A 22,194-nucleotide genomic window follows, 5' to 3' on the forward strand; every position below is an offset into this window, starting at 1 on the left:
ATGACCAAAAAGCTCTGAAGGCAATAATCAATTTCCAAACTTTTGCAGAGATTAGTACAATCCAGGACAGCGGTGCAGGCAGTGTGACCGTCTCCCCCATCTATAGGTACAGCAGCTCCGCCCCCCCTTCTTCCGGGGTCACTCTGCCAGGTCAGTGAGTTCATATTTTGCACAATAAGGAGATATTAGAGCTTCACATGAAATGACATTTATTGTCTCTGCTCTGTGCAGATAACACTGCAGTGCTGTACTCAGAATCCTCCAGCAGGGGGCAGCCAAGCACAGAATTCAGTACAGAGACCTCTAACCCTGTAGCCTCTACAGACCGCAGACAAGGTTGGTGGGGTCATCTTAAAAGCTTTAATGTTTGCTTGTCAATCAATTTTATATAACGGGGGTTAAGTATGGATCATGGGGCCCCATAGCATAGTTTTGATGGGGCCCTTCAGTGACCGCTGTGGGACACCTAGCAGTATCAGTTGGAACAATAGTGTTACTGATCTAAACACACAGTATGGCTAAAAATCAAAAGTACATGCCACAGCAGAACAGAAGAGCTGATGCATTTCATACTACAAACAGTGCTTAATTATAGCTATGATTAAGCTCTGTTTGTAGTGTGAAACGCGTCAGCTCTTCTGTTCTGCTGTGGCATGTACTTTTTATTTTGTTTTTTTGAAAAAAAGGCAATTTTTTCAGAGTGAGGCTGTCCAGATCTACTTCCTATCTAGAGCAGTCAGCATAGTCGGCACACTACTAGAAACCAATTTTTTTTTTTCTTTTGCAGAGTTCTAAGAGGTCAGAAATTCTCAGAAATCTCAGCCGTCTTATCAGGTTTGAGGTGTGGAGAATTTCTGGGATTTGTTAGCTTCAGGAGGAATGTGTTGGGGGTTCATTTCAAAGAGCTGATCAGGATGGCCAAAAGCCCCGAAGGCAATACATATACTTACATATGGGGGGGGGAGGAGGGGTAGCAAGAAAGTTCTGTGAGATCCCAAAGACTCCCCCCCTGTGTGTCTGACTTCACCTCCTCTAGACTGGAGACTTCATAGGAATCAGAGTTGTCACCAAAGTCACTGAGTGGACAACCCTTAGAATACCCTTTACAATATATCAAGTAAAATATATCAAGAATTGTTATATATTTCTGTCCTGTCAGCCATCAGAGGGTTCTGGGTAACCGATTTCCAAACTTTTGCAGAGATTAGTACAATCCAGGACAGCGGTGCAGGCAGTGTGACCGTCTCCCCCATCTATAGGTACAGCAGCTCCGCCCCCCCTTCTTCCGGGGTCACTCTGCCAGGTCAGTGACTTCATATTTTGCACAATAAGGAGATATTAGAGCTTCACATGAAATGACATTTATTGTCTCTGCTCTGTGCAGATAACACTGCAGTGCTGTACTCAGAATCCTCCAGCAGGGGGCAGCCAAGCACAGAATTCAGTACAGAGACCTCTAACCCTGTAACCTCTACAGACCGCAGACAAGGTTGGTGGGGTCATAGTAAAAGCTTTAAATTTTGCTTGTAGATCTATTTTATCTAATGGGGGCATAAGTATGGATCATGGGGCCCCATAGCATAGATTTGATGGGGCCCTTCGGTGACCTCTGTGGGACACCTAGCAGTGTCAGAGTTGGAACAATAGTGTTATTGATCTAAACAAACAGTATGCCTCGGCCTTTTGGCTAAGATCAAGTGTAGTATCTGTTCTTATCAGTTTCCAGGAGGTGGCGCTTGCTTCCGTCCCTTATCTATGGCGAGATAGAGATGGGATGGCGGTTGCTATGCAAATCCTGCTGGAGTGAAGGTAACCCGGAGCGGTTTGTAGCCAAAACGGAAGCCTTCTGATGGGGATGGAGAACCATTTGGTCTTGGCGGGAGGGTCGGGACCCTGGCCTTCTGGCCTGGATTGGGGCGGCTCTAGCTCTGGACAGTTATTTGGGAGAGAACACTGGCTCCCCTTACTCCTACCAGGGGGGGGGGGGGGGGGGCCAGTATTTCCCGAATGTAATTAGGTAGGAGGGACGAAACGACGGTGAGGCCTGATGGTAAAGGCCTCTCACCAAGCTTCCAGAAGTCCATGCCTTCCTGTCTGTGGTGGGGGCTGCTGTGGTCTGGGCTGCTGGCCAGGGTTGGTCTTGAAAGCCTATGGAGTGCGTGCCCCTGGATAGGCAGTCCAGGGGTGCCACAAAATCACTGTGAGTGGCAGTCACTTTGATTTGAGGCACCACGGTCACTGCACTATAGAACACGCTTTTTTAGCACCTGCCTCTTGGGCCGGGCCTTTTGGCTGGGACCAGAGGAATTTTTTGTTCCTGGCCGGAGGGCCTGGTCATGGTTTTACACAATGGCCACCTTTTTCACTCTCCTCTCCACTATCCCTTCCCCACTTTATTTTATTTTTTTTGATTGATGCCTATGTTTGTCACTTTTTGTATTTTTATGTTTGTACACGGTTTCGTCTCACTGTGTGACGAGTAGGGATGCGGGTCCTCGGGCCAGCCCCGAAAGTCTTGCGAAGGGGGGTGGACGTGGCCTTCTGGCTTAGTACGCCCTCTCTCATGGGGTCTCCCTTTGGGGGGAGCCTCACCTAGTACTTGGGCGGGTTCTGTTTTTCGGCAGGCCCTCCAGAGAACGGGGGCCCGTCTGGTTTTGGCCAGATGGACCATTTGTAAAGTACCCTTGTCCCCGTCTGGAGCCTAACGCCCCCGGGGGATTCAGGGAATTGGCACGTCTGTGTACCCGTTGCACTTTTTTGTGTTTCACTCTTTATGTGTGAGCACATGTTTTTGGCACCAGGTGAAGTTTTTGGGTGTGTTTTGCATGCCATAGGCTTTCAAAAAAAAAAAAAACAAACATCACATGAAATGACATTTATTGTCTCTGCTCTGTGCAGATAACACTGCAGTGCTGTACTCAGAATCCTCCAGCAGGGGGCAGCCAAGCACAGAATTCAGCACAGTGACCTCTAACCCTCTAAGCTCTACAGACCGCAGACAAGGTTGGTGGGGTCATAGTATAAGCTTTAATGTTTGCTTGTAGATCTATTTTATCCAATGGGGGGGGGTAAGAACAGGTCATGGGGCCCCATAGCATAATTTTGATGCCCCCCCCGGGATCTCTCTCAGTGGCACCTGGCAGTGTCAGTAACAATAGTGTCATCATACTTAATAAAAAATATGCCTAAATTGAGGGCAAGGTAGGTAGGGAGCAGCCAGTATAGTCAGCACACTACTCGAAAACCAATGATTTATTTTTTCCTTGCAGAATTACAAATCTCAGCCGTCTTATCAGTTTTTACTTGAAGAGAACCTATGAGATTTGTTATCTTCAAACAGCTGACTGTGATGACCAGAAGTTCTGAAGTCAGTAATTCTACTTACATACAGGGGCGGATCCAGGAGGGGGGGGGGCAACAGGGCAATTGCCCCCCCCCCCCCCCCCCCAAAAAAAATATCACTGACAGTGCAGTCCCAACTCCCGAGTCTCTCTCAGTATCATCACCAGCCGATCAGCGGCACCGAGAGAGACTCTGTGCAATAATTACAACGCTGCACTGAGGAGGTGGGTGGAGCCGCACCGCTGGCTTGGCCTCTGTATTTCCTACATTGGTTGCTAGTGCCTAGAAACCAGTGACGTCAGTGATTCACGTTGCCGCTGCTAAGGAGGAAAGCGAGAGAGAGACCCAGCATTCAGAGTGGAGTCTTCTTCCCACCCACTCCGTCCCTGAATGAGTGTGTTGGCTCCACCCCCTCGGCTCCTCCTCCCTCTACCTCCTGCACAGTCCATACTGCAGGTTTCCGCCCCTGAGTGGGTGTTGGCTCCACCCACCTCCTCACTCCATCTTCTCCAAGAAGACCTGCGACCTGCATGGGAGCCCCTCCCACCACCAGAGGTCCAGAGCACCAAAATATTTTACTAAAAGTGAGTAAAAAGAATAAATGAATGTGTCAAATCACAAAATAGATGTGTGCCATAACTGTCATTATGTATGAAAAAAAAAAAAATTGCCCTTAAAAACTTGTTCAATGTTAACCCTTCAGCTCTGGAAAATTTTCCCCCCTTTCATGAACAGGCCATTTTTTTTTTTTTTTTGCGATACTGCGCTTCGTTACTTTGACTGACAATTGCGCGGTCGTGCAACGCCGTACCCAAACAAAATGAATGTCCTTTTGTTCCCACAAATAGAGCTTTCTTTTGGTGGTATATTTGATCACCTCTGGTTTTTATTTTCTGCAAAATAAACAAAAAAAGACCGACAATTTTGAAAAAAAAACAAACAATATTTTTAACTTTTTGCTATAAAAAAAATTCTTCATCAGTTTAGGCCAATGTGTATTCTCCTACATATTTTTGGTAACACCCCCCCCCCCCCCAATAAGCATATATTGATTGGTTTGCACAAAAGTTATAGCGTCTACAAAATAGGGAATAGATTTATGACATTTTTATTAGTTTTTTTTTTTACTAGTAATGGCGGCGATCAGTGATTGTTAAGTAACCGCTTCAGCCCCCGAAGATTTTACCCCCTTCCTGACCAGAGCGATTCGGCACTGCGTCGCTTTAACTGACAATTGCGGCGGTCGTGCGACGTGGCTCCCAAACAAAATTGACGTCCTTTCTTTCCCACAAATAGAGCTTTCTTTTGGTGGCATTTGATCGCCTCTGCGATTTTTTATTTTTTGCGCTATAAACAAAATAAGAGCGACAATTTTGAAAAAAACGCATTATTTTTTACATTTTGCTATAATAAATATCCCCCAAAAATATATAAAAAAAACATTTTTTTTCCTCAGTTTAGGCCGATCGTATTCTTCTACATATTTTTGGTAAAAAAAAAAAATCGCGATAAGCGTTAATTGATTGGTTTGCGCAAAAGTTATAGCGTTTACTAAATAGGGGATAGTTTTATGGCATTTTTATTAATATTTTTTTTTTTTTACTAGTAATGACGGCGATCAGCGATTTTTATTGTGACTGCGACGTTATGGCGGACATTTTTGACACATTTTTGGGATCATTGTCATTTATACAGCGATTAAAAATACACTGATTACTGTGTAAATGACACTGGCAGTGAAGGGGTTAACCACTAGCGGGCTGGGAGGGGTTAAGTATGTCCTAGGGGAGTGATTACTAACTGTAGGGGGGATGGGCTGTATGTGTGACGTCACTGATCTCTGCTCCGATGAAAGGGATGACAGGGAGCAGAGTTCGAGTGACACTTGTCACTAGGCAGAACGGGGAGATGCTGTTTACAACGGCATCTCCCCGTTCGTCCTCTCTGTGAGGCGACCACGGGTATCCCCGCGGCGATCGAGTCCGTGGGACCCGCGACCCGACTCACGGAGCTCCCGGCCGGCGCGTGCGCACGCAATGGCACGGCGGGGAATTCAAATGGACGTACCGGTAAGTCCATTTGCCCAGCCGTGCCATTCTGCCGATGTACATCGGCGTGCCCCGGTCGGGAACCGGGTAAGCAACACCTAATTTTCTGGCAGTGCCCCTCCCGAGACTAGACTCTGGATCCGCCCCTGCTTACATATGGGGGGGGGGGGGGTAGTAAGAAAGTTCTGTGAGATTCCAAAGACCCCCCCCTGGGTGAGATTAGATCCTCTGGATTGAAAACTTCACAGGAATCAAAGTCATCACTAAAGTCATTGAGTTGAATGAACCTTAGAATACCTTTAGAGTCATTGAGTGAACAACTTTTAGAATACTCTTACAATATATCAAGTAAAATAAATCAAGAATTGTTAAATATTTCTGCCCTGTCAGCCATCAGAGGGTTCTGGATAACCAAATTCCAAACTTTTGCAGAGATTAGTACCGTCTTATCAGGTTTTAGCTGTGGAGAACTTCTGGGATTTGTTAGCTTCAGGAGGAATGTGTTGGAGGTTCATTTCAAAGAGCTGATCAGGATGGCCAAAAAAGCTCTGAAGGCAATAATCAATTTCCAAACTTTTGCAGAGATTAGTACAATCCAGGACAGCGGTGCAGGCAGTGTGACCGTCTCCCCCATCTATAGGTACAGCAGCTCCGCCCCCCCTTCTTCCGGGGTCACTCTGCCAGGTCAGTGAGTTCATATTTTGCACAATAAGGAGATATTAGAGCTTCACATGAAATGACATTTATTGTCTCTGCTCTGTGCAGATAACACTGCAGTGCTGTACTCAGAATCCTCCAGCAGGGGGCAGCCAAGCACAGAATTCAGTACAGAGACCTCTAACCCTGTAACCTCTACAGACCGCAGACAAGGTTGGTGGGGTCATAGTATAAGCTTTAATGTTTGCTTGTAGATCTATTTTATCTAATGGGGTGGGGGGTTAAGTACAGATCATGGGGCCACAGAAAACTTTGGTGGGGTCCTAGTATAAGCTCCAACACTTGTAGTTCTGTATTATCTGGACTTGTACTATTAGCAGGGACTCTAATTGGGAACTCACAATCAAATTTTGCAGTACGCAGCGCATCCCTGTCTGGCAGGGCAGGAGACCTGATTTTTCTCCAATGCAGTTTAATAAGACATACGGGTCTTGTCCCTCCCCCAGCCTGTGATTGGACCATGAAAGGAAAAAAAGAAAAAGCAAACTGATGAGCTCATCTCTGTCACTCTGCTCTCTTCCCCTCTCAGCATGTTCCTTGTTAGCATATGAGCACTACAGCACAACTTATTGGCTCCCCACGCTGCTTTTTGCTTCTCCAGTCTGAGCTCTGCTGTATAGGGGCTTCAGAAGGTCAAATCCGGGTACTTACACTAAAAAAAAAATGCATTTAATGATGGAATAAGGAATATATAGCTGCATTAATGTGTGTCTTTTATATCTGTAGTGTTACACCACAGGAGCGGTGTAGGGTCAGGAGGGTCCTATTTCCCCCCCACTCGCAGCATGCACAGCCAGTCCCACAGCATTTTTCCTTTCCTTTTTGACTGATTCCTCAAAAATCAGCCTAGGAGTTTCTTTTAGGGTTCTTTTTGGGAACGGGAGGTTGGATAGGGATGGGGAGCGTGGCATGCCCTGGAACTGTGGGAATAAAATATTTGAGGCTCCTCAAGCTTCCTTTCTCTCTCTCTCTTTGCCCCAGGGGGCAGAGCCCTTACACAGGGGGGCTCCTCCTTAAGGACTGGACCCAGGATCTCTGCACTCCGCTGTCAGGCCTCAGAATATTTATTGACTCTCCCCCACCTTCTGGGCACACATCCTCAGGGATTGGCTGGAGTTCCCTTAAATATTCAGACTGCCTGTTCCCCTCTCCCTCCCACTATTCTTCCAGAAGTCTCTAGAAAACAGAGGGAGTAGCACAGCAGAAGCAGGACACTGAACAGCCCTAAGTAATCAACCCCCGCTCCACTGATTACAAAGGAGCTAAATTTACCTATCAGCCTTCTCCGAACCAGGAGGGCGCTACACCGGAGTTCCACTTTAAATTGGAGCTGTCCAGCTAGTAGATTAGGACTATGAATGAGGACAATCAGACCCTTGGTACCATTGATGACCTCCTGAAGATGCTATTTGCTTGGCTTTCCTATCTATTCCATTTGCTTCAGTACTTCATTAGCCGAAGACATAGACTGAGCAGGCAGGGTAGGACTGTGCCCATGTGCCCCGGGCACTGCGGACCCCCCCCGGGCACTGCGGACCCCCCCGGGCACTGCTGACCCCCCCGGGCACTGCGGACCCCTCGGGCACTGCGGACCCCCCCCGGGCACTGCGGACCCCCCCGGGCACTGCGGACCCCCCGGGCACTGCGGACCCCCTGCACCTGCTTGGAGAGCAGAGGGTCCCATCTCTTATTGCAGGACACCATGCTATCATTAGATAGAAGCTCCAGACATCAGACTACCCTATTCACAGGTTTGACTCCTACTACAATCCGACCATGCTCATATGGGTTCCACCTAAAAACATGGACCGGTCCCAAAAGAGGAGAAGACCAGTAAATGGGTCCAGATTTACCAAATCCAGTCTCCATTCCAACCAAGTAATAACTTAGAGTGTATGAGTAACATTTCATAGTATTGACCTTTGCATGTTGTCTGTCAAGTGAGGGTGACAGCGTTCTACTCCAGGGGTGACCACCAGAGAGCAGACTAGAGTAACCTCCGCACCAGCCATGTCTCCAGTCCCTTTCCTGGCTGGAGGACATCCAACATCATCAAGCCGTTTCTTCCCCAGCCTGACTGTCCCTGGCCTTCCCCTTTCATTCTTTGGATTTCAGTTCTTTCATGGAGGCTCAGCATCCCATGTGGGCATTACTTAGGGTGGTCTTAGTAGGCTTTGACATGCAGCAAGCAAGCACATGATTCCCATAAACCGGGCCGGTGCTACCACTAGGCAAACTAGGCAGCTGTCTAGGGCGCCCTGCCACTGGTGTTCCTACTCTCTTCTCTCTGCAACAAGCAACTAAGTCTCAGCATCAGCCACCGCATCATTCGCACATAGTGTCAGAGGTGCAGCGGCGGCAGAGGACTGTGTCTGTGTCCCAACTCCCGAATAAATGGAAGCAAACATTTATTAATGGGCACTGGTAGGCTGCATTGATGGGCACTGGTGAGGCTGCATTGATGGGTGCTGGTGAGGCTGCATTTGATGGGTGCTGGTGAGGCTGCATTTGATGGGCGCTGGTGAGGCTGAATTGATGGGCGCTGGTGAGGCTGCATTTGATGGGCGCTGGTGAGGCTGCATTGATGGGCACTGGTGAGGCTGCATTGATGGGTGCTGGTGAGGCTGCATTTGATGGGTGCTGGTGAGGCTGCATTTGATGGGCGCTGGTGAGGCTGAATTGATGGGCGCTGGTGAGGCTGCATTTGATGGGCGCTGGTGAGGCTGCATTGATGGGCACTGGTGAGGCTGCATTGATGGGTGCTGGTGAGGCTGCATTTGATGGGCACTGGTAGGCTGCATTGATGGGCACTGGTGAGGCTGCATTGATGAGCGCTGGTGAGGCTGCATTTTATGTGCGCTGGTGAGGCTGCATTCATGGGCACTGGTGAGGCTGCATTTGATGGGCACTGGTGAGGCTGCATTCATGGGCACTGGTGAGGCTGCATTTGATGGGCACTGGTGAGGCTGCATTGATGGGCACTGGTGAGGCTGCATTGAATGGCACTGGTGAGGCTGCATTTGATGGGCGCTGGTGAGGCTGCATTGATGGGCGCTGGTGAGGCTGCATTTGATGGGCACTGGTGAGGCTGCAATTGATGGGGGCTTCATTAAAAATGTAAGGTATACATGGGCAGGGCAAAAGGGGGTGGAGTCAGGGGTGGAGCCCAGGGGGGGCGGCATAATGAGCTTTTGCCTAGGGTGTAAAAAATCCTTGCCCCAGCCTTGCCCATAAATGCTTCTATGGCTTCCGATTGAATTACCCTTTGGCTCTCTTTTGATGATGGCATGCAGAACCATTTTATTTCATTGTGAACGACCTGCAGATTGTGTAAGATCACAAAGATCCAGACACCTGCACTCCGAAAATTCCCATCTTTAATGAGTCATAAAAGCAACTTGTTACAGCAACAAAACACTGCGGGGCATGATAAAAAATGCGTGTGTTTTATACTACATTCGCACCTGATTAAGCGCTGATATAGCATGAAACGCGTAGACTGATTAAGCGCTGACGTGGCATGAAACTTGTCGATTTATTAAGCGCTGATGTAGCGCAAAACGCGTAGACTTTTCTCATGCTCCACAGTGTTTTGTTACTGTGACAAGTCACTTTTATGACTCAATAAAGAGGTGCACTTTCAGGGTGCTTCTGTCTGGAGCTTTGTGAGCTTCCATATTTCCAGGTGATGAGCTGAGCTTGCACCCGTATGGGAATTGTTTGCAGGATTATGATGGAGAAAGGACCTGGGGAAGCACCATTTGGTTGAAAACCTTCAGATTCTGGTTAATCCATTTTTTTAAACTGTTGCAGAGCTCAGTACAGTCCAAAGCATCAGTACTACAAACAATGGCGGGGCATCTACCATCTCACCGATCCAGAACTACAGTCACTCCGCTCCTCCTTCTAATGTCTCCATGCAGGGTGAGTGACCTAATCCTATTTTATCACCGTGGTATCAACGCTTTATGTGAATTTATGTATTTTGTCTCAATGCTTCGCAGACAGTTCTGCATTGCAGTACTCAACATCCACCAGCAGGGGGCAGCGCAGCACAGAATTCAGTCCAATGTCCTCTAACCCTGTAAGAGGCACAGACAGCACACAAGGTGGGTGATATTATTATAATACCTGTCTCACTTATATACTGATATGCAGTGTGTATATCTATCTATCTATATATATATATATATATATATATATATATATATATATATATATATATATATATATATATATATATATATACATACATATAGATATGTATATATCTATCTATATCTATCTATATATATACAATTTTTTTTTATAATGTTAAAACATTTACACACTATATTACCAAAAGTATTGGGACGCCTGCCTTTACACCCACACAAGCTTTAATGACCTCCCAGTCTTAGTCCGTAGGGTTAAATATTGAGTTGACTCCGCCCTTTGCAGCTATAACAGCTTCAACTCTTCTGGGAAGGCCGTCCACAAGGTTTAGGAGGGTGTCTATGGGAATGTTTGACCATTCTTCCAGAAGAGCATTTGTGAGGTCAGGCACTGATGTTGGATGAGAAGGCCTGGCTCGCAGTCTCTGCTCTAATTCATCTCAAAAATGTTCTATCGGGTCAGGACTCTGTGCAGGCCAGTCAAGTTCCTCTACCCCAAACTCGCTCATCCATGTCTTTATGGACCTTGCTTTGTGCACTGGTCCAAATCATTTGGTGGAGGGGGGATTATGGTGTGGGGGGGAGGGGGGATTATGGTGTGGGGGGGAGGGGGGGTTATGGTGTGGGGGGGAGGGGGGATTATGGTGTGGGGGGGAGGGGGGTTATGGTGTGGGGTTGTTTTTCAGGGGTTGGGTTTGCCCCCTTAGTTCCAGTGAAGGGAACTCTTAAGGCGTCAGCATACAAAGACATTTTGGACAATTTCATGCTCCCAACTTTGTGGGAACAGTTTGGGGACGGCCCCTTCCTGTTCCAACATGACTGCGCACCAGTGCACAAAGCAAGGTCCATAAAGACATGGATGAGGGAGTTTGGGGTGGAGGAACATGACTGGCCTGCACAGAGTCCTGACCTCAACCTAATAGAACACCTTTGAGATGAATCATAGCGGAAACTGTGATCCAAGCCTTCTTGTCCAACATCAGTGCCTGACATCACAAATGCTCTTCTGGAAGAATGGTCAAACATTCCCATAGACACCCTCCTAAACCTTGTGGACGGCCTTCCCAGTACTTTCGGTAACATAGTGTATGTATGTTTATATATATATTATTTATAAAAATACATTTTTGGAACCAGTGTTAAAACATTACAATGTAACTGGTACTATATAATATATATAAACAATTACATTATAATGTTCTAACATTAGTTCCAATAATTTTATATATATTTAATTTTTTTTGTAATGATAAAATATTTATACAGTTCATTATATATATATATATTCCAAATTTTTTGGAACTAATGTGTTTTATTGTATTGCAAATCAGGCAGATCCATATGTACCGGAATATAAATTATTTTTGTTTATCTTACAACTTTGTATTCCTGTACACATCCGGAGCACACTTTATTTTTACCATATGTTCCGATGTTGGCTTTTGTATCTCATTTGAAATACTCAATAAAAATGATTGGAAATGAAGACATTACAATGTAACTATGTGTAACTCTGCTACTATATACAGTTTATATACATTAATAAAATAGGAACTTATGTTGAAACATTATAAGGTATCTATGTGTAGCTACATTACATATATATATATTCACAGACTGCCAGTAATATGTGATAATATTGTCCACCTTCCTTTAGAACGTACTCCTGCGTTGTTCTTCAGTCCCACCAGCAGGTCGGCGGTTTCTTCTGCGTCTTCAGCTGCTGCTAAAGGTTCGTTGGGCCTTAGATTAAAAAAAATAAATAAAAATAAAAATGAATATTGTAATAGTGGTCTTTCGGTTAGATGTGCGGAAGGGAAGCTCAGTGGTTAGTCCTCCTACCTTGTAGCTCTGGGTTTTAGGCATGTTGTGTGGCTTCCTCCAGGCAGTCTGGTTGTGTTCCAGAAACACAAGGGTAAGCTGCATTTTTTGCTGACCTAATTGGCCCCGGTGTGTGGCAGAGACTGATGTGATTGGCTCAGCAATCTCTGTACAGCACTGCAGTATATGTCAGAGCTATATATGGTAAATGTATAATAATAATAACAGTGTGTGACTGTGGGGTAGGGGACATTGGAGTGTAAGCTCCTCTGGTACAGAGACTGATGTGATTGGCTCAGTGATCTCTGTACAGCGCTGCGGTATATGTCAGAGCTATATAAATGTATTATAATAGTGTGTGACTGTGGGAGGAGGGGACATTAGAGTGTAAGCTCCTCTGGTACTGAGACTGATGTGACCGGCTCAGTGTTCTCTGTACAGCACTGCGGTATATGTCAGAGCTATGTACTTGCTCCAGCAATGCTTGCACATCATTGCTTTTGACTGGTTCCCTGATATTGACAATGATGGACCATGCCTGCTCAATGGTGGTCTCCACCAGGTGGGGGGCCGTGTGGTGGCCGGGTGATAAAGAAGCAAAGCGATGCCGTTACACCATTTAAAATGCAAATCGGAACATTTATTTGTCACAGAACAACGCTATATTGTTTTGTAACAAATAAATGTCCTTCTTTGCATTTTAAATGGTGTGATTGGTGACGCTTTTGGAGGTTTTTGATGTCACCATTCATAATTTCATGTTCATTTTAGCACCCTGTCCTCAGGGGGATGTTTATGGCTGTGTAAGGAGTGGACTGGATCTTGTGGATTGCACAACGGTAGAGAAAAATTAACATTAAAATAATGTACACAATTTCCCTGACACTCAACCAATGAGAAGAACCGAATTAAACCCATCTCTGGTATATCTGTAGGCGAGTTCCCACCATGTAGTTCCACCGTCAGTCAATCGGTTGTGTTGTATGCTGAGAACTGTGGTTCCTCTGCTTTTGATTTCTAAATGCACTGATAGGCTGTCTGGTCCTTTCCCAGGAGGAGAAGTTCCCTGCCTGGAAGGCTGCTGCCCTCCTAGGCCATCCTACTGAAATTTACCTGAGCTCATGGAGTTCCCAGCTATTCTAAAGCGGGGGGGAGGTGTGCCCAGTAGGTGGCTGCAGAGCTCATAAATAGTCTGGGACCTGGAGCAGTCTGGTGTTTTTCCAGGAGGAGAGGTTCCCTGCCTGGAGAGCTGCTGCCATTCCAGGCAATCCTGTTGAAATTTACCTGGGCTCATGGAGGTCCCAGCTATTCTAAAGCTGGGGGAGGTGTACCCAGTAGGTGGCTGCAGAGCTTATAAATAGTCTGGGACCTGGAGCAGTCTGGTGGTTTTCCAGGGGGAGAAGTTCCCTGCCTGGAGGGCTGCTGCCCTCCCAGGCAATCCTGCTGAAATTTACCTGGGCTGATGGGGGTCCCGGCAATGCTAAAGCACCACCTGCCTTCTTGCTAAGAATGCATGCAGCCAAACAATTGGATTTCACCTACAATCCAGTCTGGAGAGTTCACTAAGTAAATTTCTGTTTGATATTGGAAGGAGGCATCCAAGTATTCAGGGACCTTGTGAGTACAGACACGAGTGCAGGATCTGGGTGACTGTTGCCGCTATTAGCCCTTGTACACTAATAGTAAGACTTGCCTGGCCTGGGACATTGCTTATGGTATCCTAGGGCTGTCCATTTCCTGGGCTATTATTACAAGGATGGTTCTAAGAAGTAGTCGCAGAGTGAAGAGTGCCCTCTAATGACTGCTCCTATCTAAGTCTAGTCTAGAAGCAACTTCTAGACTGTTTATTGAGCCAGAAAAGTGAATGTTGCTGTGTGCCTGGCTGCCGCTGCACTAGTGGGGAGAGGGAACTGTGTCAAATTAGCGTGCCCTTTCAGGGGTGCGCACTACATATTAAATATCATGAAATCCTTTATTTTAATATTCTTCCATAGGTATAAGCCCTTCCAGAAGCAGCAGGACGCAAATCACTCATGAATCCGGAGCACCATCAACTTTGGGGCCCCAACGTGTATTAGGAACCACACGAAGGACAGTTAATTCTACGCTTTACAGACAGCCAGTTTCAGGACGCAATGAAAGCAGAAATGAAAGGTTAGACATTGACTATATGCTTTTATGTATATAAGGTATTAAGACATTAGACATTTATTTTTATGAAAAATATAAGAGATGATGAAATAGCTGAGCTGTTCTGTATGGTGTTCCTCAGCTCTGTCTGAGGTCAGTAGGCGTTGGGTCGGTTTGAAGCTGAGGTAACAAGGATCCCTTATTTATGATCTGTTTTAGGAGATGGTTGTTGCAATGGCTGCGAATCAGGCTGGAATGGGTAATGGTTATGATCAATTCATTAAGGGGTTTCATTTTCGATGGGTGGAGAGCCTTTATGACTTATTCATACCACACGTCTTGGTCAGTGCCAGTGGCGTCGCTAGGGGGTGGTTTTTGGGGCTATAGCCCCGAATCTGGGGCCCATAGCCCGAGTCTCTGCGGGGGTCTAGAAGGGGAGGGGAGGCTCTCTGGGGACCCTGATGTAAGTGGGGGGGGCTCTCTGGTGACCCTGATTCAGGGTGGAGGCTCTCTGGGGACCCTGATTTAAGGGGGAGGCTCTCTGGGGACGATAATTTAAGGGGAGGCTCTCTGGGGACCCTGATTTAAGGGGGAGGCTCTCTGGGGACCCTAATGTAAGGGAGGCTCTCTGGGAACCCTGATGTAAGTGGGGGCTCTCTGGGGACCCTAATGTAAGGGGGGAATCTCTGGGGATATATGCACAAACACACATATATTATATACATGTCTATGCTCGCCCAAGCATATGACTTTCTTTACTACACTGCTATGGGCTCTAGCCCCAGATCTGTTGTAGACCTAGCAACGCCCGTGGTCAGTGCAGTCCCAATGCGTGGACAAGGCTAAAAACCTTCTCTATTTTCAAGGAGGTAACTGGTGGGTGAAAAAGAAAGCAGGATGTATATAAAGTCCAGATTCGTTTTCATTAAGACTCTTATGTCATAAGAACCCAATGCATTTTGGAGGTTCAAACGGTCCCACTTCACCGGGGCTTTGTCCTTGGAGTCATACTGCGGAGTAATTATAGGAGTTAACCAGCATCTAGAGTAATCATTCTAATTACCCCTCAGGATCCCTCCAATTTTATCAGTCCAGTACACAACAGTACCAAGCCCTGACGAAGGACCCTTTGAATCCCCAAAACGCGTTGGAGTTTTTATGACATAAGGATTTTATATGTTCTGCTTTTGGCACTTTCCTTTTTGCACACCCAGTCCCTACTGGAGCTAACAGCCAACCTTCAGCCACCACTCCTGTGAGAATGGACTGAGAACCATTCTCTCTGCGCTTCTGTGGACCTTCACACTCAAAATTAAAAGAAAAGTGAATCAGACAAAGAAAAACCCTTCATACTCACCTGGATGACTGCTGCATTGATCTGAGCTGCAGCTGTCCTCCTCCGGCTCTACACTGAGTGATCAAAGACCACTGATCGTTCAGTTCTTGGGTCTGCTCTGAGCAGAGACTGGTGACTGTCAGCCACCGGCTCTGTGCTCTGCTCCTTCAGCACTCACTGGAGCGCCGGTCCGTGGAGGGGGTGGGAGCGGCTGGCTTAGACTCTCAGTGTCACACTGAGAGGCTGAGTCAGCTGCTGGTCCAGGAAACTGGTTGGAAACTGACCATATGGTCGCAATCTTTCCCCAGCCTGGACTGGCTCTATGATGTCGCTGTTTGCTGAAAGTGGGTCACAGGAGTGCAGAATGATCTGCACTCCCGTGATCCATAGGAGAAGTACAGCCAAGAAAGCTTTGGCCGTACTTTTCCTTTAAGTCTCCATTTGAATATATACCATGTACTGGGGCCTGCAGTCTAGATGGCGCCCCTTTCCTAATGGCCAGGGTTGCATTTTACTAACTAAGTCTTATCACAGTTTAGTTTCCAGGCACAAGAACCTGTACCCCATTCTCATCCCTGTGCTGGTGATTGCCTGCATTTCTATTCTTGCAACAGTGTTTGCCATTCATGTTAAAGGTCAGAAAAAAAAAGGTAAGACGACATCCTTATGTACTATGATTTTATCGTCTGTTGTGTTACGCTCCCGCTGGTGGCCTGTGATGGGGCTTCACAAGGTCCAGGTGCTGACTGCAAAGAACCAGCTTGTACACCACCAATGTGATTCAGGGCTCTGTCCCTTTTTTACAGTTCTTCACATTGAGGGACAGAGACTAAAAACCCGTCACTAGTGATAGGTTCGCAGATGGAGCAGTAGAAGTTCACATTTTTTCAGTCACCCTCCAGCTCATTTAAAACTCCTCCTCAGGTCATGAGTAGAAGAATTACCAGGCCATGAGTAGAACACAAAACCTGCAGAAGCCTCCTCTTCTTCTATGGTTGGCCAAAGACCTGCAGATGTATCCTCCACTTTAATGGCTAGCCAAAGACCCGTAGATGTCTCATTCTGCAGATACTTGGCCAGCAATTGAAGTGGAGGAGACATCTGCAGGTCTTTGGCTAAAAATAGAAGAATGGCAAACCTCTGCAAGTCTTTGGCCAGCCATAGAAGAGGAAGAGACATCTGCAGATCTTTTGGTCAACCATTGAAGTGAAGGAAACATTGACAGGTCTTTGGCCAGCCATAGAACAGGAGGAGACATAGGCAAGTCCTTGGCCAACTACATAAGAGGAGGAGACTTCTGCAGATCTTTGGTCAGCCATTGAAGTGAAGTTTCCTCCTGTTCTATGATTGGTCAAAGACCTGCAGATGTCTCCTCCACTTCAATGGCTTGCCAAAGACCTGCATATGTCTCCTCCTCTTCTATGGTTGGCCAAAGACCTGCAGATGTCTCCTCCTCTTCCAAGGCTGGTCAAAAGGCTTGTAGACTTGTAGTTGTCTCCTCCTCTTCTGTGGCTGTCCAAAGACCTGCAGATGTATCCCCTCAAAGAACAAAATCTACCCTGCCAGAAACCACCTCTTTTTGGTGCAACGTGACTGATGGCTAAAACCTTCCTTTTCTTCTATCACCGGTAGCATTGGTAGCGTTAAATGGATGGATCCTTTCAAAAGTGCAGCATTGGGTCATCAAATTGATTGCGCTGTTAATGGACACCCCATGACTGTTGGATGCTCCCTTTGCCAATAAATGATCCCTTTGCCAATAGTCATTTGGCATAATTCTCCCGCTCTACAAGACTCTGGTCCGGCCGCACCTGGAGTATGCTGTCCAGTTCTGGGCACCAGTCCTCAGGAGGGATGTACTGGAAATGGAGCGAGTACAAAGAAGGGCAACAAAGCTAATAAAGGGTCTGGAGGATATTAGTTATGAGGAAAGGATGTGAGCACTGAACTTATTCTCTCTGGAGAAGAGACGTTCGAGAGGGGATATGATTTCAATATACAAATACCGTACTGGTGACCCCACAATAGGGATAAAACTTTTTCGCGGAGGGGAGTTTTAACAAGACTCGTGGCCACTCATTAAAATTAGAAGAAAAGAGGTTTAACCTTAAACTACGTAGAGGGTTCTTTACTGTAAGAGAGGATGTGGAATTCCCTTCCACAGGCGGTGGTCTCAGCGGGGAGCATCGATAGTTTCAAGGAACTATTAGATAAGCACCTGAATGACCACAACATACAGGGATATACAATGTAATACTGACACATAATCACACATAGGTTGGACTTGATGGACTTGTGTCTTTTTTTGACCTCACCTACTATGTAATTATATGTATGTAACTATGTAACTTGTATGAACATTTCCCGTTTCTGTACATAGCAGCCATTGGTCCCACCACTGAGCCAGAACATATAGCAATGATTGATGGAGAGGCAAAGCCGGAAAACACACAACATAATGACAGCAGTGTGGTTAGGTTGGCAGATCCTGAAGATCTTTCTGGAGAAACAGGTTTGTCTATTTAGTACCTGCTACATACCTTAAGATTTATATTATTTGTTATTAAATTGGACTTATCATATACACCCCATATGGATTCATCACTGTCCCTCCCATAAAGAAAGTCAAGCCCATGAAGCCTTATACTCATAGTATGTCCTCGGTCTTCCGAATTGGGTGATCATATGCAATATTTAACTGAAAGACTGAGGACATGGAAGGACGTTGAAAATGTACTACTGTGGACAGTACCAGATCGATGGAGCATCTCAACCTGAACTGTCTTTTTTTTTTATTACTGTTGGGGGCCAATTTAAATGACTTAAATTAATTAAATCATTAGATGGTAAGGGCAGACATCCATAAAGCATTTGAGGTTGAAGCCTGTGAAAAGGAACAGCAAAGAAAGGGTAGGACTTTCTATGAAAAAACACTACTGCTTTTTTGATATGATTTAATTTTTTTAAAATACATTTTTATGTGTATTCAATCTCAACATCGTCACCAAGGGAAAGACTTCACATAAATCACCCGGTGGATGTGAGTGAAATGCCTACTCACCAGACCGACCGTGACCTCTTTACCTAAAAAAGAAGGTTGGTGTAGGCCATGTTTTGTGGGTCAGGGGATCTTGCTGATGCACCGGTATGGATATAGCTGGGGACCTTGTTTGTCTCCACCACAGTTGCCACATTAAAAAAACAGATAAACACGGGACCATGGTGTAAAACCATTTAATAAAATATTGATTTACAAAAGATAAAGCCAAATGGTCGCCTCCATGAGTTGGTGCCTTAGCCTGGCACTGAGGATAATAGCGTATGTCACCAGGCAAATGGGTAATACAGCCGTTCAGCTTCCGCTTGTGGGGCCGGTGTGTGCGTTCCACCGCCGTAGTGTTTGTAAATCGAAAGTGGCTGGAAATGACGTGACAGGGGTGCGCCTCGACGTACGTTTCGTTTTACAACGTTATCAGGAAGCGTCCCGGTCACTAGGCAGAATATGTTTTGTACTCCTAAGGTTAAACGTAAATGTCCAAATTGGGCCCAAAGTGTCAATATTTTGTGTGGCCACCATTATTTTCCAGCACTACCTTACCTCTTGGGCATGGAGGTCACCAGAGCTTCACAGGTTGTCACTGGAGTCCTCTTCCCCTCCTCCATGACGACATCACGGAGCTGGTGCATGTTAGAGACCTTGCGCTCCTCCACCTTCCGTTTGAGGATGTCCCACAGATGATCAATAGGGTTTAGGTCTGGAGACATGCTTGGCCAGTCCATCACCTTTACCCTCAGCTTCTTTAGCAAGGCAGTGGTCATCTTGGAGGTGTGTTTGGGGTGGTTATCATGTTGGAATACTGCCCTGCGGCCCAGTCTCCGAAGGGAGGGGATCATGCTCTGCTACATGTTGGCATTCATGGTTCCCTCAATGAACTGTATCTCCAATGCAGTCCCAGACCACGACACTCCCACCACCAAGCTTGACTGTAGACAAGACACACTTGTCTTTGTCCTCCTCACCTGGTTGCCCCCACACACGCTTGTCACCATCTGAACCAAATACTTTTATCTTGGTCTCATCAGACCACAGGACATGGTTCCAGTAATCCATCTCCTTAGTCTGCTTGTCTTCAGCAAACTGTTTGCGGACTTTCTTGTGGATCATCTTTAGAAGAGGCTTCCTTCTGGGACAACAGCCATGCAGACCAATTTGATGCAGTGTGCGGCGTATGGTCTGAGCACTGACAGGCTGACCCCCCCCCCCTACAACCTCTGCAGCAATGCTGGCAGCACTCATACATCTATTTCCCAAAATCAACCTCTGGATATGACGCTGAGCACGTGACCTCAACTTCTTTGGTGGACCATGGCGAGGCCTGTTCTGAGTGGAACCTGTCCTGTTAAACTGCTGTATGGTCTTGGCCACCGTGCTGCAGCTCCGTTTCAGGGTCTTGGCAATCTTCTTATAGCCTAGGACATCTTTATGTAGAGCAACAATTCTTTTTTTTCAGATCCTCAGAGAGTTCTTTGCCGTGAGGTGCCATGTTGTACTTCCAGTGACCAGTATGAGAGAGTGAGAGTGATTAAGACCAAATTGAAAACACCTGCTCCCCATTCACACCTGAGACCTTGTCACATGACACCAGGGGAGGGAAAATGGCTAATTGGGCCCAATTTGGACATTTTCACTTCGGGGTGTACTGACTTTTGTTGCCAGCGGTTTAGACATTAATGGCTGTGTGTTGAGTTATTTTGAGGGGACAGCAAATTTACACTGTTATACAAGCTGTACACTCACTACTTTACATTGTAGATAAGGGTCATTTCTTCAGTGTTGTCACATGAAAAGATAGAAGAAAAGATTTACACAAATGTGACTGAGGGGTGTACTTACTTTTGTGAGAATAAATAATATATATATACATACATACATACAGTATCTCACAAAAGTGAGTACACCCCTTACATTTTTGTAAATATTTTATTGTATCTTTTCATGTGACAACACTGAAGAGATGACACTTTGTTACAATAATAAATAAATACGGTAAATATGTTTATTTATATATATATATATATATATATATATATATATATATATATAAATAGACATATTTATTTATTTATTATTCTTTTTTTATATGTAAAACTAATGTTATATAGTATTATATAGAGCTATACTAAATTAATCATTATTTTATACATAGAAAACTAATATTAAATTAAACTGGGAAAACTATTAATTAAATAGAATTATAAAACTAATAAGAACAAAAAGATTAATAATAATCATGACTATATATATAATTATATAATGTGTGTATATATATATATATATATATATATATATATATATATATATATATATATATATATATATATATAAAAATTTGTCACAATTATTAATCTTTTTGTCTTAGTGAATATATACTGGTATTTGTATATATGTGTCTCTTTTTCTCTCTATCTATATCTATATCTATCTATATATATCTATATCAATACCATTATTTATATATAAAATTTGTCATAATTATTAATCTTTTTGTCTTAGTAAATATATATATGTATATATGTGTGTATATGTGTATATATATATATATATATATATATAGATATATATATCTATATATATAGATATATATATCTATATATATATATATCTATATATATAGATATATATATATATAGATATATATATATAGATATATATATATAGATATATAATATATACATCTATATCAATACCATTATTTATATAACAAATTTATTAATATAAAATTATAAAACTAATATTAATTATCTGTATAACTGAGGGTATTTCTGAGTAATAAAACCGCCCTTTATTCAAAAATACCTCCACTGCGCCTCTGAATGGAGTGTAACTAAATAAAACGTGTGATTAAGTGGATAACCAACTAAATAATAAGAAAATCTATAAACAGAGCTGCCTCTTTAAAATAAATATACAGTAAATATTATTTGATCTCATACATCTGTTTACCCACACGATCCTTCTACCAGATATAAAAGAAAAAATAAGAGGCGCTCCCACCCCACCCCCCGTAGTGTAAATCAGCAAACTGCAATTATACAAAATAATAACTAAATTCTAGTGCATATATTAACATGTGAACATACTCATATGCACAGTCACTTTATAACCATGCATATATTAATTCACCATGTGTAAACAGTGAAAAGATCTGTGCAAATAGTGTACCATATTATTCATATAGTAAAACACCATATCAAGTGATATAAATAGAGTCCATAACTGTAAAATTATAAATATAAAATCAGTCCAAAAATCATGTGACAAAAAATCGTGATTTAATTGTGACTAAACTGTATACAAACGTGTAGCGCTACTTAAAATGAGAAAATACAATCGTAATATTGCATGCAGTATAAAATTAAAGATACATGGATAAATATGTCATACACTTTATGTGACCGTAATATAAAATGCTCCAGCAGGTATCCTGTAACCTGTAGTAAAAAATGCTCCAGCAAATATCTGTTGGGTATAAACAAGTTGCAAAAAAAAGTCCCTTGTTGTGAATAAAATAATTCCGTTTCCCGTGTAAGTGGTTACTAAGACCGCAGACAGATATAGTGTGTCCCCCACATGGAAGCAGTGCAG

At 44.5% G+C, this 22,194-nt stretch overlaps 1 protein-coding gene across 1 annotated transcript in view; it reads left to right on the forward strand.

Moving 5' to 3' along the window:
- Window positions 1-22,194, forward strand: part of LOC141110288 (uncharacterized) — a 51,684-nt gene that overhangs the window by 25,533 nt on the left and 3,957 nt on the right. The window contains exons 11-22 of the mRNA XM_073601577.1: window positions 49-150; window positions 232-336; window positions 1,202-1,303; window positions 1,385-1,489; window positions 5,973-6,074; window positions 6,156-6,260; window positions 9,921-10,031; window positions 10,112-10,216; window positions 11,919-11,993; window positions 14,077-14,236; window positions 16,083-16,198; window positions 17,929-18,060. Of these exons, the coding sequence (XP_073457678.1) occupies window positions 49-150; window positions 232-336; window positions 1,202-1,303; window positions 1,385-1,489; window positions 5,973-6,074; window positions 6,156-6,260; window positions 9,921-10,031; window positions 10,112-10,216; window positions 11,919-11,993; window positions 14,077-14,236; window positions 16,083-16,198; window positions 17,929-18,060 (1,320 nt within the window). The remainder of the gene's footprint in view (window positions 1-48; window positions 151-231; window positions 337-1,201; window positions 1,304-1,384; window positions 1,490-5,972; window positions 6,075-6,155; window positions 6,261-9,920; window positions 10,032-10,111; window positions 10,217-11,918; window positions 11,994-14,076; window positions 14,237-16,082; window positions 16,199-17,928; window positions 18,061-22,194) is intronic.

Source organism: Aquarana catesbeiana, linkage group LG10, assembly GCF_042186555.1.
Source record: "Aquarana catesbeiana isolate 2022-GZ linkage group LG10, ASM4218655v1, whole genome shotgun sequence".
NCBI classification, from domain to species: domain Eukaryota; kingdom Metazoa; phylum Chordata; class Amphibia; order Anura; family Ranidae; genus Aquarana; species Aquarana catesbeiana.